Below are 14,624 nucleotides of genomic sequence, written 5' to 3'. Positions count from 1 at the left end.
TGTGGACATGTGAAACAGTAGATACTGATCCTGTGGATACGGGGCTCCCAGTCTACAAAACAATTGTCTTTTTGACATAGCAAGAATATATACCGAGGAGACAGTTTGGCATAAGGCCCCTATCACTTTGTGCCAAGGTTCCTAAACACTTCCCCAGATCAAAAGGGAACCTTGGAAACTTTTAATTAAATATATAAGGCCATGGCTGATATGTCATTAACCCTATATGTGGAGCATCAACAGGATTCTGGCCAATATTTCTAGGCCACAGGCTATGCTGACTTGGGATGACAGGCACTGTAGTCCGACACAGCCAGAAAGCACTAAGTGAGCAAATAATGCATTGAGACCTGTTTACAACTTTTCCCCTTCTTCAACCAGTTCCTTGAGTTTTTCTTTTTGTTAAAGGACAACAATGCAGTGGGACCTCGACTTACAAACGTCCCTACCTACAAACATTTTGACTTACACACGGCTCCATTCGCAAAAATCTGTATCAACTTGCGAATGGAGCCTCGAACTACGAACGAAAAAAAGGCAGAGGAAGAGGGCGGAAAATTCAAATTTCCCCTGCTTTTTTTTTTGTTCCATTCAAAACTTCATGCTGCTCTTTCGCCCCAATGATTAGGAAAAGGGACCCCCCAGGAGGTCTCTGATGACGGCGGGGAAGCTCCCAGGGCTTCCCTGCCACGTTTGGAGACCTCCTGGGGGTACCCTGCCACTGCGATCGGACCCCCAGGAGGTCTCCAGAGGCCTCCTGGTGGTCTGATTGCAGTGGTGGAGGACCCCCAGGAGGTCTCCGATTGTGGCGGGGAAGCCCTGGGAGACCTCCCCTGGGGTCCCCCACTGCCATCGGAGACCTCCTGGGGGTCTGACAGCACTGGGGGAGCAATTTTAAATTTCCCACCCTTTTCCGCAGCCGCGATCGGACTCCCAGGAGGTCCCCAGGGCTTCCCTGCCGCCATCAGAGGCCTCCTGGGGGTTCCCCGCCACCACGATCGGCACCTTCAGGCTTCCTCGGGGGGTAGGCTGGGCCTACTGGGGGTGAGCGGCCAAGCACCTGTAGACCCAGTCTACCAGGCTTTCCCTGAGGGCTTCTCCCGGTAGGCCCTGTCTAACCCCCGGGAAAGCCTGAAGGCGCTAATCGCGGTGGTGGGAGACCCCCAGGAGGTCTCCGATGGTGGCGGGGAAGCAGTGGTCACCTAGCGCCGGAAGGCTTGAGCTGGCCAGGCGCTTGGCCGCTCACTGCCATCTGCGGTGGAGGCAGTGGAGCGCCAGGAGGCTTCTGAGGCTTCGGACTAGTAAGTCCTTTTTAAAAACTGTTCTGGGTGGGTTTTGGAGGGTGGGTTTGGACTGGGGGGGTTATGTTTCTGTGCTGTCTTGTGCTGTTTTTGTGTGTGTATGTGTGTGTGTGTGTGGGTTTTGCAGTCCCAGCATGGGACTTGCTCTGTTTATTTTTATTTTTGGTATTTTTTTTGAAATGCTGGAACGGATTAATCCTGTTCCCATGTATTTCAAAGGGAAATGGTACTTCAACCTACAAACATTTTGACTTACGAACGCCGTTCCAATACGGATTAAGTTCGTAAGTCGAGGTACCACTGTATCCCATTCAATTTTGTTTTACCAGCTGTCTCCTCCCAAGAAAGTTAACAGTTTACCTAGTGGAGGCTAGGTAATTTTGCCACACACACAACAAACTAAATAAAATAAAATACATTTCTGTTAGTCAAATCAATTTATGTGAAAACAAATATTTGTGATTGAGAATACCACTAATAAATGGCAAGAGTCAATTTATAAGTTATATATTACATGTTTATTATAGGGTGCATTTTTTACATTTTGTGGAAGATCAGCTATATTTACAGTTTCTCTAAGATTGCTCTAATTTACATAAAAACCTCAGACCCTTTAGACCCGGGTTTACACATTCTTTCAAGAGGCAGCTACAAAGCTGATCACAAAATATACACAAGCAAGATCCAGCTTGCTACACACAGTTTTTGTAAGACAAGATGTATTTTTATACAAGTTTTAGATTTCTTTATAAAAATTCTATGTAAAAGCATATGGCTTCAAAATTGTAACCTGCATCATTTGTAATGTATGTTTGAGAAACCTTCATATGAAGGGTAGGTTGAAAGTGCTGAAACCTAGCATGTACACTAATTTAGAATAATTCATGATAAATGAGATCACATTTTAGTTGTAAGGTATAAAACTGTTCACACAGTTTTGATTGCATGAGCAGATTACAATTAAGAGTCCACCAAAACTGTACCATTTGAAATGCCGTTACTTTAATTAAATCATAGTAGTATTTCAACAAAAACTAACATTTTAGAATATGAATATCCAATATATATTGCTCCAATGAAATCTAGTTAAGATTTGTATAAAACAAAATATGTAAAAGCAAAACTATTCTTTTAACTGCAACTGGTTACCACTGTATAAATTGGTGCTGAACTCAAGAATCCAGCCCAGATTTTCTTCAGCAGTGATAGGGACAAAAATGCTACCTAGCTTGGATTAAAATATTTGAGGGTTAAATGTGATGGTATACAGGCTCCGCTTTCTAAAGCAGAGAAAAAGGTGTTGCCATTACCGGTTAATGAGGACAGCTGTCTTTTTGTTCATAAGGATATTCCAGGGAATGATCTACCTTGCAATGCAGCATAATTCTCATGGGTTATTTTGCCCAGTTAACAAAAGGAGTGCTGCTGGACTGTTGTGGCCAGCAAAGTTGCTGCTTGAAGTTCTGGCAAAACTTTTTTTTCCAGTTTTAGAAAGGAAAACCTTCACCTACCAGGACCAAAATCCTGTTATGAAATATGGAAAATAATACCACCACAGATATAGTGCTATACGTAATCTCCAATTTACAGCTGCATAAGCCAGAGATTTTATTTAAAGCAACAGAACGTCTGCACAAGCCAATACCCCCTTGCACAAGCTATGGAAAAATACAACTATCTGTGCAACAGACCAGCACATAAGGAATAGAAACAAAGAAGATTCTATCCCTACCTAGTCTCTAAAGTCAAGCTTATTCCTCATTTCAAAACTTATTCAATTCTACCTGTCCCAAATAGTCATTGTAAAGCCACTTTTTTAAGGGGACGAATGGTCCTGCTAAAGTGGTAGAATATTCTGCCCAAATACAAGTTCCTTTAAAATCAACTGAACATATGCATATTTCATTGTTTATAGCCCTTTTAGTGTATTAATATCTGAGAAAATTAAATGGCTAGAGGCATATATCTGTATTTTTATAGAAAGCTGACTATGAATTCTACAATTATGGATCCTACAAGTGTGGTTTTTTTTAAAAAAATGTATTTTTATATGCTTTTCTTAGATTTTGAGATCTCATCTCCATCCATTTGATGACTTAGAAAATTCAATGAACCCCACAACTTTTGATTTTCATAAGGCTGTAATACCATAGCACATAAGCATTAAAAATTGTAATATGTATTACAATTACTGCAATTGGTTGGTTCATTTACTGTTTAGAGCCACTATATGCCAGAGTGTTTAAAATATAGCAGAGATTGCAGACTCATCTTAACAGTTAAATAATTAATTTATAAATGTAATTTATAAATTAAAACTTTAATATACCAGGATTTTACAGATCTTTGGTGATACTGAATTTAATTTTTTCCTGTGATTCTAACAAAGCCAAGAAGTTCCCTTTACAGTGGCTGTATTTATTGCAATTAACCCAGAAGGAAGTCAATTAATATTTTAAAAGGCTATATTTTAGTTATGGTATGTTTCCCTTCTAAATCCTTGCCTAGGGAAGTATGTAGTTTCATATTGTACACAGAAATAATGCTGTGTTTTCTGTAAGATATTGACACTGAAAAAAAGGAGTAAGAGGCACATAAACAGTTTTCACAGGCACAGCTTTACAAAGGCACAAATGTTACACTCCATATAAAAATAAATTAATCTACAGCATTAATTAAAATTACAACTTCCATAAAGTTAAGTAATGGCAGAAGTAAATATCTCTGTGTGCCCATTGCATTTTTTAAAATTGCACTTTACATTAAAAAACTCTTTTATAAAACAATGTACAATTAATTATGTATGGAATATGGAAATCAAATTATTTTACAGGTATCTGTAGTAAGATATGGCACGAGAATATACACAAAGGAAATAAAAATTATTTTGCCACTGTTTGCTTATGGAATGGCAATAATAAAAACTGAAACAATTATAGCTGAGTAATATTTATAGCAAGCTAAAATATATGTTGTGTTTCTTTATGGAGTCATAAAGCACCTCACCTTTTAAACAGTACACATTATTTCTATTTTGACTCTGAGGCTACATTAGTAATAAGTATTTAAATCTTGCTTCCCAATATTGTAGTCAATCTTCAATAGATAGTGTTGGAATTTACTTCAATACTATTATAAAATAAAAGAATATTTTAAAATGATTTATTTTTCAAAGTGCAAATCACTTTGTTGGGTGTAAGACCTAAGCAACATATTTTTGAAATTTAATGCATGTTAAAATAGTGTCGGGAAATTCATAAAATAATCAACTCCTATTCACTGAACTAAGTATTTTTCTTCGTAGATTCTTCAATAATCTGCCATATACCGTCCTAAAAGACAAAATAAGTGTATGTTATTAGTACTTTTCCAATAAAGGGAGAATCCAAAACTCTTGCACTGATTACATGTAGTTAATCAAAAACTTGAGTCTGTTTACAGACATGGCTAGTTTTAATGACACTTCCCACATTTTTACCACACTACTTGATCAGTATGAATGACAACCCTTGCATTCCTTCCAGACATGATGGAATCATCCCAGCAGTTGTGTGATGACCTGTGCCCCCTTCAGAATTTGGGAGAGGCAATCCTCACCACCGCTTCCTACCCTCTAGCAACCAGAAGTGGCAGGAACTTCCTTATCATACAGAGGCTCAGGGAGCAAGGACAAAAAGAAAAAGATCAAGTACAGAAGCAAAGTTTAGCCTGGTAACAAAAAACAGTGTGAACTTTTTAAAATGTTTGGTTTATGGATATCAGTCCACTGCTTTTACTTTAAAAATGTGAAATTAATACATAACTTTGAAGATCATGTCATTATTTTTGAAACTGATGTATCTGTAAACCATACATCAGTGTCTGGAAGGAAAACCATAAAGGGAAGATACATCTCTAAGCACTGAATGACATGCCAGGAAATAGCTTCCTTACGTATGCCTACTGAATAGAGACAGGCATTAGAAAGAAGCTTCCCTTTGCAAATGTAGTGCTGATTGTGGCTGCACTAATAAGACACATGCCATGTACATCTGACAAATAAATATACAAATAGGCCCTATGGCATATCATGAGAACTTAATGTGAGTTATCTTACCTGTGGCAAACCTCTTTTTAATTAGGGAAAGTCGATAGCCAGTGCCTACTAGTTCAACATCTACCCCTGAAAGAGTGCTTCCCTCACTGATAAATTGCACTGCAAGTGTTGCTGGTTTACTGGGTCCTTCTGAAAGATCAAATTTGGCTCTAAGAGAACCAGACCCTATGAAAATAAGAAAGAACACATGCAAAAGATCAGCCAAGTAGTTTGCAAAAGTACAACTATATGGATGGAAATAACTTGGAGGATATCTTCATCACCTGGTAATATTTACCACCAGATTTCTGGTGGCAATCCCGATCTCAATCTAGTAGCAATCGTTGGATATTAAATGCTCCCCCCACATACCCATCATGAGATTCCCAAAGACTTCCCCAGGTCAAAGCCTTTCCCTGGGGCTTTGACCTGGGGGACTTTGGAACCTTAAGGGGTAGATAGAAAAGTTTCAATTTAAGTACAGTATTACCATTGCAGGATGTCATTGCACTTGTGCACCAGAAAGTTATAGCAAGAAGATCTCGGCCAATATGACATTTGAGGAACACTTTGACAGCACTATTCTCTACTCTGCAAAATCCTTCACTGCAAATAGATTTATTTAAACTTCTCATATTCACTAATATTCCATAGCACCTAAGCAGCCAGGTCTACATACAGTATGTACTTCCCATGTCAGCATACTGAACCCAGAAATCTTACAACCCAAGAGTTTGAATCACCCACAGTTTTCTCCTAACATTGAGTTTATGTCGTTTTAGAGGTAAGAAAGCAAAACCATTTTTCCTGCAAATTCTTTTTCATACTCGATTCCTTTTTGATTAAAGCACAAACCCAAATGTTGCTTTGATAGTATTCCTATGTAGGGGTCCAATTTTGAAGAGAAGAAAAATCATACAAATTCCTCTGCTAGAGAAACAGCTTAGAAATTTAAATATATGTTATTTATTTTCTAGGTTGTTTTTCTACTTGAACAGTCTTCAAAGTAGTGCAAAGAATAGTTATTAATCATTCAATAGTGCTGAACAGATAAGGCATTGAATGTGCTTCATCTTCCCCTGGTTTACTTGTCCAACTTAATATTAATCACTTAAAAGATTTTTCTTATATAGCCACAGATATGACAAAAAATCCACTCTCACCTCCATTTTCTGATTTTTCTGAAATACCAGATAATTTCCAAAATGCTTTCATTTGTTCTGAATTCCTGTAAGAAAAAAGTGAGGTTACTGCTATGGTATCCAAATTAGATACTATACATGAGCTTCATTACTGGTGCCTTTTCAATTGTATTCCAAAGAGCACAAATAATCAGGGAAGCTTCCTTCTGTTAAGTGTGTATAGGATGGCATCCTAAAATGATGTTACCAAATAGCTGAATGCTTAAATAAGCAGTACTGAAACCAAAGGAGTCTTAAATTTATTTTGAAAACACACTGTCAAAGCAGCCTTGAAAAGAGCAGAAATTAAATGCAATAGCTTATTATCAAGCAGTTGATTTTGACCACAAAGATGGTGATTGACCATAATGAACAGAGCTTGCATTAAACCTATTTTTCTGGTGAAGTTGCAGGATAAGACTTTAATATAGAAAGGCCAAGTTAAAAACCAAAACCAGGGCTGAAACAATTGTTAGAACATTTAAGGCTATAAGGAGGTACTGAATCACAGGCTTAACTAGACATAGGCAAGTGGAAGCTTTTGGTTTACAGTGGTGCCTCGCTTAACGACGATAATCCATTCCAGGAAAATCGCTGTTAAGCGAAAACATCGTAAAACGAAATTAAAAACCCCATTGAAACGCACTGAAACCCGTTCAATGCGTTCCAATGGGGTAAAAACTCACTGTCCAGCAAAGATCCTCCATATGGCGGCCATTTTCGCTGCCTGTATAGCGAGGAATCCGTCCCTAAATACAGCGGGGAGCCATTTTAAGCACCCGGCGGCCATTTTGAAACCACCAATCAGCTGTTAAAAAAACATTGTTTTGCGAAGAATTGGTTCCCGAAGCAGCAAACCGATCATCGCAAAGAACCCTATTTAGACCATCATTTTGCGATCATAAAAGATCGTCATATAGCAATTTCATTGTAATGCGGGGCAATCGTTAAGCGAGGCACCACTGTACTCTGCTTCAACCCCCAAAGACTTATCTTACCTCCAATCCCACTGGCCTTTCCATTATTAAGCATCTCAGCTGTTTTCCCTCACACAAACAAAACAAAAACAAGACAGAAACATATTCATAGGGCCTGTGCAGAGTGACTGAGGTTATCAGACTTCATCCCATATACATCAGAACTGTTGACGTGTGTGAATCAAGACACAGGCAAACAATTGTAAGGAACTGAACAACGTAAGAAAAAAGGTTTGAAAGACTTTTGTTACAGTTCATAGTACCAAGGAAGGAATTTATTAGGAGTCCATCAACGCATATACAGCCACCACACTACCAACGGACACACCTAATATAATGGCAGCATATCCTGTGTGTCCAAGTATACAGAACTATCCCAATCATCAGGGCTTGAAAAATTTTAGAGTGTCTCACCAGTCAGTCAAAAATTTCAGCAGTCAGCATGACCAGACTATAGCCTTGTAATTTATGTTTAAACTTAAAATTAAATTTAAACTAGCCAGTTTCTACATAACAATGCATACAAACCCAAAATAAATATACCCTCAGACTTGGGTTGCTTTATTACCTGTGTGCCTGTGGGGTCATGAAGCTTGTACAGTGGTGCCCCGCATAGCGAGGTTAATCCGTTCCGGATTAACCCTCGCTATGCGAAATCGTCGCTAAACGGGTAGGGGAAATGTATTGAAACACATTAAACTTAGTTTAATGCGTTTCAATACCTTTCTTACTTACCCGTTCAGCGAGGATTCCAATTGCCGGCAGCCATTTTCACGCCTTCGCTAAGCGAGGGCAGGGCGCAAAAACGGCTGCCGGCAGCCATTTCCGGGCTTCCGGTGGCCATTTTGGAACCGCCAATCAGCTGTTCGGCGGCTCCAAAATGGCCGCCGCAATACCCGATCTTCGCAATGCGGGTTTTCCCCATTGCGACGATCGGGTATGTTTCCGTATAGCGATCCCGAAAAAGGGATCGCTATACGGAAACATCGCTATACGGTGCACTCGTTAAGCGAGGCACCACTGTATTTTGAATGCCTTTCTTTTGAAGGTCTCCAGCAAAAATAAAACTGAAAGCAAAAGCGCCCGGCCTCTTAAGGAGCCAGGTTGTTTGGTTGAAATTGGGAGCAGGGAATCTCCATATTCTCCAGCATGAGACTACTCTACATTCTTCTGCAGAGCCAAATCTCTATGTGCCGCTCGAACTCTCTTCTCAGGAGAAGAGGGCTGTTTTTCCTTTTGCAATGGGAGGGGGGAGGGGAGGACTGCAGGATCAGAGAGAGAGAGAGACGGACTGATGGTAAGGAGGCAGGGAGGGATGGATGGAGGGAGCTGTGGCTTGTCAAGCAGTGTTTTTACTCATCACAGACGAGTGGACAAGTGGAATTTTCAATCCCTGCCAATCATGTTCAAAGAGGGATGCGACGATCAAATTTTAAAAGTAAAAGTGGTGGTACAAGAAGCACAGACCCATCTGTTCCCTCTAACTTCTCCTCAAGGTTTTTCCTGTGCTTTTTTGGAACAGGAGCATTTTTGAGGAGAAGGACTGCAGGCATGTAAGCTCTAACTAAAAATGACAGGCTTATGCACTTCTCAAGACCCATTTGCTTTATTTCATCCACTTCTTACTATATCAGTGAAACAGTTCACATTTCAAACATGCCACCAGCATATCAATATTTTGGCTGTTAATTGCCAAGTGGGCAAATCTTAACAAAATCATTTTTTAGCTGTTGCTCAGTTCAAAAACCAGCTCCTATTAAAGTTAGCTGCAAACAAGAGTTTATAATTATTGTATATTTCTTGTGTACTTTATACATAATTGTGAAAAAGAGATAGAGAGAAAGGAGAAAATGGAGAGTGAGCCGTCCCCTTCACAAAAGATACCTGTGCAGGATGAAGTAGAAAAAAGGGGAGAGACATTGGAGGAAGGGGTGAACGTAGAGAAGGTTGGAAAGAGGGAGCTGAAAAAGGTAAAGGAAAAGACTGAGGTCTGTTTAGTAGAAGATAAAGAGGGAGAAAAAGGGGAGGAGTTTGGGAGGAAAATATAGAAGACAAGAGGGGGAGGGGAGAATTCAGAATTGCGGGGTCAGGAGAAGAGGAAGGGAGAAAGAAGACAGAAGGGAAAAGAAGCTGAATATGAAAGGTCTACTGGAAGACTTCCCTAATTTAAAGACCAGATGACTACTGCCTAATCCTGACCATATTCAGTTAAAGGAAGCCCCGTTGGATCCATTAGAATGGACAGTGGTGGCATATTGGAAGGGGCAGGGACGTTGGAAGAAGGTGGTCCAGCCAGACTCCGCATTCAATCACTTGCCTCTGGAGGGCGACTGGGCCAGACATCCCTGCTGTGGGACCATCTGCACAGTGAGGAGTACCCCGCGGAGGAGACCAACAGATCATGAACGGTTTGGATCAGCCCCTTCCTAGAACCCACCAATTCAAATATAGAACTGTTGACACTACGCTATGGACAGTTAAATAATATTAGTGTATTAGAACCGGTTGAGATAATTGTTCTTCCTCCGAATGTTCAGAATAATAAAACTGTTGATGTTCAAAAGGAATTTCCTTTGTTATTTCCCACCAAAAGAGAGGAACTGCTTCCAAACTATAACAAACATAATCACAATAATTTTGAACTGATTTTGATCTTTTTATTATCTTTAACTTTTATGTTGTTTTTAGGTTGGCAACTTTTTATGTATTTATGACAGTGTAATCATTGGCATAAATTTCAGCAACAAATTCCTGGCAGTCAAAACTGCTGGCCTTTTTCCTAGTTATTTATTTATTATTTTATTTTATTTATTTGATTTATATCCCGCCCATCTGGTATATTTAAACACTGAATCAGGCAAAAGCTGTGTGATAAGAAAAATAGGGCACAAACCCCTTAAACTAGTGATGATTTATCATTGAAAATTATGCTGCTGATTATGCTAATCAGCATAAGTAACAGGATTCCAGCCACAGTATCCAAACACAAGCTTAAAGTAAAAAAGAAAAACAAAGAAGAAAAAATTCTGAAAAGTTTAAGAATATAATCATAAGAAACAACAGCATAATAGCATGAATTTAACACAATACTAAAGAGTATGACGTTACCATTTTGCTGGCGGAAGTGACTGCATATTTATTACACCTCCATCAACTGGTACCATGACTTGTATATTGGACAGCATACTTGGCACTGCCATAGATTCTGGGTTGTATTTGTAATCAACTCTCACATCAGTAGTGGTAGCATTGCACTTCCAGTATGTGGCAAGATTCAGAGGTGTTGACTGGATGCCGTTTGAAGAAACCTTTGAAAGCAATAATTACTTATTATTCCTATTTCTTTTTCCCTTTAACCGTTTTGATCTTCTTAATTCTCCTTTACTGGTAGTTCCAAATTTTTAGTTTTGTTAGCTACCACAGATGTTTCATAAGAACAGAGAGATAAAATATATAATTTAAATATGTATATATGCTATTTAACAACATTTTTGAAACAAATAACTTCCTTGTAAAAAATCTCTTAGGCGGTATTACAGCAGCTATAAAATTGGCCACTGACAATTTCTGCAGAGCAGCCTTAATCAGAAGCTCAATATAAAAAGTCAATTGCATTACTGATAACACCATTTTTTTTCCTTATAGGAACCATATACTGAACATAAATTCAAATTCTCCATTAGTTCCCAATATGAGAATAAAAAAATGTTACCTGATACTTCAGAACATCCACATTATAATAAGAGGCAGATGGATTCTGTTCTGATAGCTTCTTGAGGTAGAGTGTGACAGCTTGCATGTCCATCCAAAAATCCTTTGCATTAGAATCACTTTGTGATGGATCACTGTACAGATGTGGGAATGATAACACAGGCTTTAATGGCCCTTACTGGAAATGTTCTCGAAAATTCTGCACATGTGATTCTGCACACAAAGTGCATGCAGATTATTTTCCTTAACATATTGTGTCAGAAATTTGTATGGAAGAAAAAAAAAACCAGAATAAAGTCTAAAACAGCACACTCAACCTTCTTTTAGGTTACCGTCTGTCACTCTTCTCCAGTTACAGGGGCCCCTGTCACACAAGGGTGCAACACGAACAGGTATTTTTCAGAAACCTCTCACATTTTTCAATCTGTGGCTCCCCTCAAATGTGTCCAGAGGGCCATTATTTTTAGTGGGTGCGGAGTGTTTGGGGATTTTCTATGTGTATGCATGTGGGTCTGGTCTCTGGGTGTCTGTGTGAATTTCGTTGTATGGGTATAAGGTAATGGTAAAGGTTCCCCTTGACAATTTATCCAGTTGTGTCCAACTCTAGGGGGCAGTGTTCATCTCTGTTTCCAACCCATAGAGCTAGTGTTTGTCCGAAGACAATCTTCCGTGGTCACGTCGCCAGCACAACTAGACACGGAATGCCGCTTGGGAATACTATGTATATACTAACAATGACAATAAATTTATTTGAATTTGAATATAGGCCTTGTTGAGAATGGTTCGTCTAAAAGATGATGTGTGATGTGTGCCCTTTGTGCTAGCAGAAGAATGAGAATAATTTCAGTGTGTGTGAACTCTTGCATACTTGCATAAGAGCACTAGTTTAATTGCTCATGGTTCTTATCTTCCTACTAACAGAAGTCTCATCTATACTTCTAAAAGTATACAGTGGGGTCTCTACTTAAGAACTTAATCCGTATTGGAAGGTGGTTCTCAAGTTGAAAAGTTCTTATGTTGAATCTGTATTTCCCATAGGAATGCATTGAAAACCATTTAATCTGTATCTGCTCTTTTCCGTCCATAGAAACTACAGTGGAACCTCTACTTAAGAACTTAATCCATTTTGGAATGGTGTTCTTAAGTTGAAACGTTCTTAAGTTGAAGCAAAATTTCCCATAGGAATGGAGTGAAAACCAATTAATCCGTTCTGCCTGTTTTTTTGTTATGTAGAGGGCGTTCGTACACTGAAGCATTAGTTCCCATAGGAACTAATGCAAAGCTGGTTAATACGTACTCTACCACTAGGGGGAGAATTTTTTTTTTAACCTAAGATGACCTAAGGTTAAAAAAAGAGCAGGAAAGTTTTTTTTTTTTCCTGTTCTTATCTTGGATTTCTGTTCTCAAGTAGAAGCAAAATTTAGCAAAAGGAGCTGTTCTTAAGTTGGATTGTTCTTAAGTAGGGACGTTCTTAAGTAGAGACCCCACTGTACTGTGACGGTAGACTGATAATATACTGTGGAGGTAGACTGATAATTGACGTTTTCTTATTCCTTTCTATTTTTTTTAATTAGAGTTCATATAATATAGTGGATAAAAGACTGATACAGAGAACTGGAACTCCCAGCTATTCTTCTATCAAAAAAACTTACTCAACTCTTCCTCCGGATACTATTTCTGATACTAAGATAATGTCAAAACTATGTAGAAATGCAAAGCACTTGACCATGAGAAGTACTGTGCTGTTGTTTGCATAAGCTTTGGGTAACTTGCTGCAACTAACTGATAAGATGCCACAGTGCATCTTGGTCATTAGACTGATAATACACCCAACCTTTATAAAAAGTATTACTGTATGCCACTTTCCAATTTGCCTTGAAGACTAAGAGGGAATGGTAGCTAAACAATGTATAAACAGTCACTTTGAAGTATGTAATGGCTGAAATCCTGTTCCTTAGCACAGTTAGTTGCATAAAAGTAGACTCCTTGAATCGGTGAAGATTTGGTGAGTCAATTCCTCTGCAAATTCCATTGATTCAAATGGGCCTACTCTAGCTGCAACTTGAGTGGAATAGGTCCATTGGAATCAACAGAACTTGCGGAGGAGTTGATCCACCAAATCTCCACTCAATGGGAAGGTACTACTACTATAATGCAACTTACTAAGATTAACAACAGGATTTCAGCCATTGTTTATATCCAGAAATATCCATTCACTTATCCCCACATTACTGGCTCAGTATCTGAATGCCCTGAAAAGCCTTGTAATACAGTACAGCCAGGGTTCCAAGCCCTCCACCCAACTGCCAATGCTGAAAAGTGCAGATATGCAAACCATATATATAGCATAGTCTCTCATTTCCTCTAGTAGCCAGAAAGCACACCTTGGAAATGCATATTTTGTGGGGTTTTTGAAAAAATATTTTCAGGCAGTGGATAAGTGAAGGTACTGATCCTGCAAATATAGTGGTCCTACTGTAACTGGGTTTTGGTGAATTATCATTTTTTCACAATTCAGAAGGAAATGAATTTACAACTCTTCAATCATTTATCATTTCAAGTATCATGCTCACAGGATTTAGAAGTACACTATCTTGACTGCTCATTTTACATGAACAAAAGTATAAATCTACAAGTTTACTATATTTGTAAAAGTAACACAAGTTAATTTGAGGGAGCTGAAAGGAAAACAAAGGCTTAAATAGAGTGGAATTTGATGACACATATTTTGCAGGGTGAACAAGGCTATACAGTCAGAGAACATATAGAAAGATAGCAATGCAGCAGAGCTAATGGTTGTTAATAAACTGTAAAAAAAATAAAATACAAAACCTGTACACAAGGTGTGAATTTGGAAGAATCTGCTCTAGTTTGCTTGTGTTTTTTACCCTGAAGCACAGCACAGCTGGGGATGGATTGCTGGTGAAGATTTTAATAATCCCACTTGGGAATGATACAGTCATATCACCAGTGATCTTCACAATACATCTGAGAACAGGTATGAAAATACAAAAATTAGTTTTCTAACAAATTACTGGATACATACTATATTCAGTTAGATTATGTATGATTAAGTATATAATTTTAACAGACAGAAACATATTTGCGTTTAGGTGTGTGAATTCAAGGGTTGTTTATTTCAAATTAGACATGGGGATACATATTCATATTTGTATACAAATACAGTGGTGCCTCGCACAACGGGTGCCTCACACAACGATGAATTCACACAACGATGCCTTTTTCTGTTAAATTTGCCGCCTCACACAGCGATGTTTCCTATGGGGGATTTTCACACAACGATGTCTCTTTTTCGTTCCTGTAAAAGTGTCTTACAATGTTTGGAAGCCGTTTTAAATGCTTGCAATGGTTAGCCCAC

At 38.7% G+C, this 14,624-nt stretch overlaps 1 protein-coding gene across 2 annotated transcripts in view; it reads right to left on the bottom strand.

Annotated features, from left to right (window-relative positions):
- Positions 1 to 1,796: 1,796 nt before the first annotated feature.
- The window catches only part of FCHO2 (FCH and mu domain containing endocytic adaptor 2), a 104,705-nt gene continuing 91,877 nt past the window's right edge, over positions 1,797 to 14,624 (bottom strand). For both annotated transcript variants that reach the window (XM_020790236.3, XM_020790237.3), the window contains 6 exons: positions 14,078 to 14,233; positions 11,247 to 11,379; positions 10,643 to 10,842; positions 6,540 to 6,604; positions 5,398 to 5,562; positions 1,797 to 4,633 (listed from right to left, as the gene is read on the bottom strand). In XM_020790236.3, coding sequence (XP_020645895.3) covers positions 4,611 to 4,633; positions 5,398 to 5,562; positions 6,540 to 6,604; positions 10,643 to 10,842; positions 11,247 to 11,379; positions 14,078 to 14,233 — 742 coding nt within the window. In that variant the 3' untranslated portion in view covers positions 1,797 to 4,610. The remainder of the gene's footprint in view (positions 4,634 to 5,397; positions 5,563 to 6,539; positions 6,605 to 10,642; positions 10,843 to 11,246; positions 11,380 to 14,077; positions 14,234 to 14,624) is intronic.

The sequence above is a fragment of the Pogona vitticeps genome, chromosome 2 (assembly GCF_051106095.1).
Source record: "Pogona vitticeps strain Pit_001003342236 chromosome 2, PviZW2.1, whole genome shotgun sequence".
Classification (NCBI taxonomy): Eukaryota; Metazoa; Chordata; class Lepidosauria; order Squamata; family Agamidae; genus Pogona; species Pogona vitticeps.
Note: the sequence above shows the minus strand (reverse complement) of the source record. Positions and strands in the feature narration are given on the sequence as shown.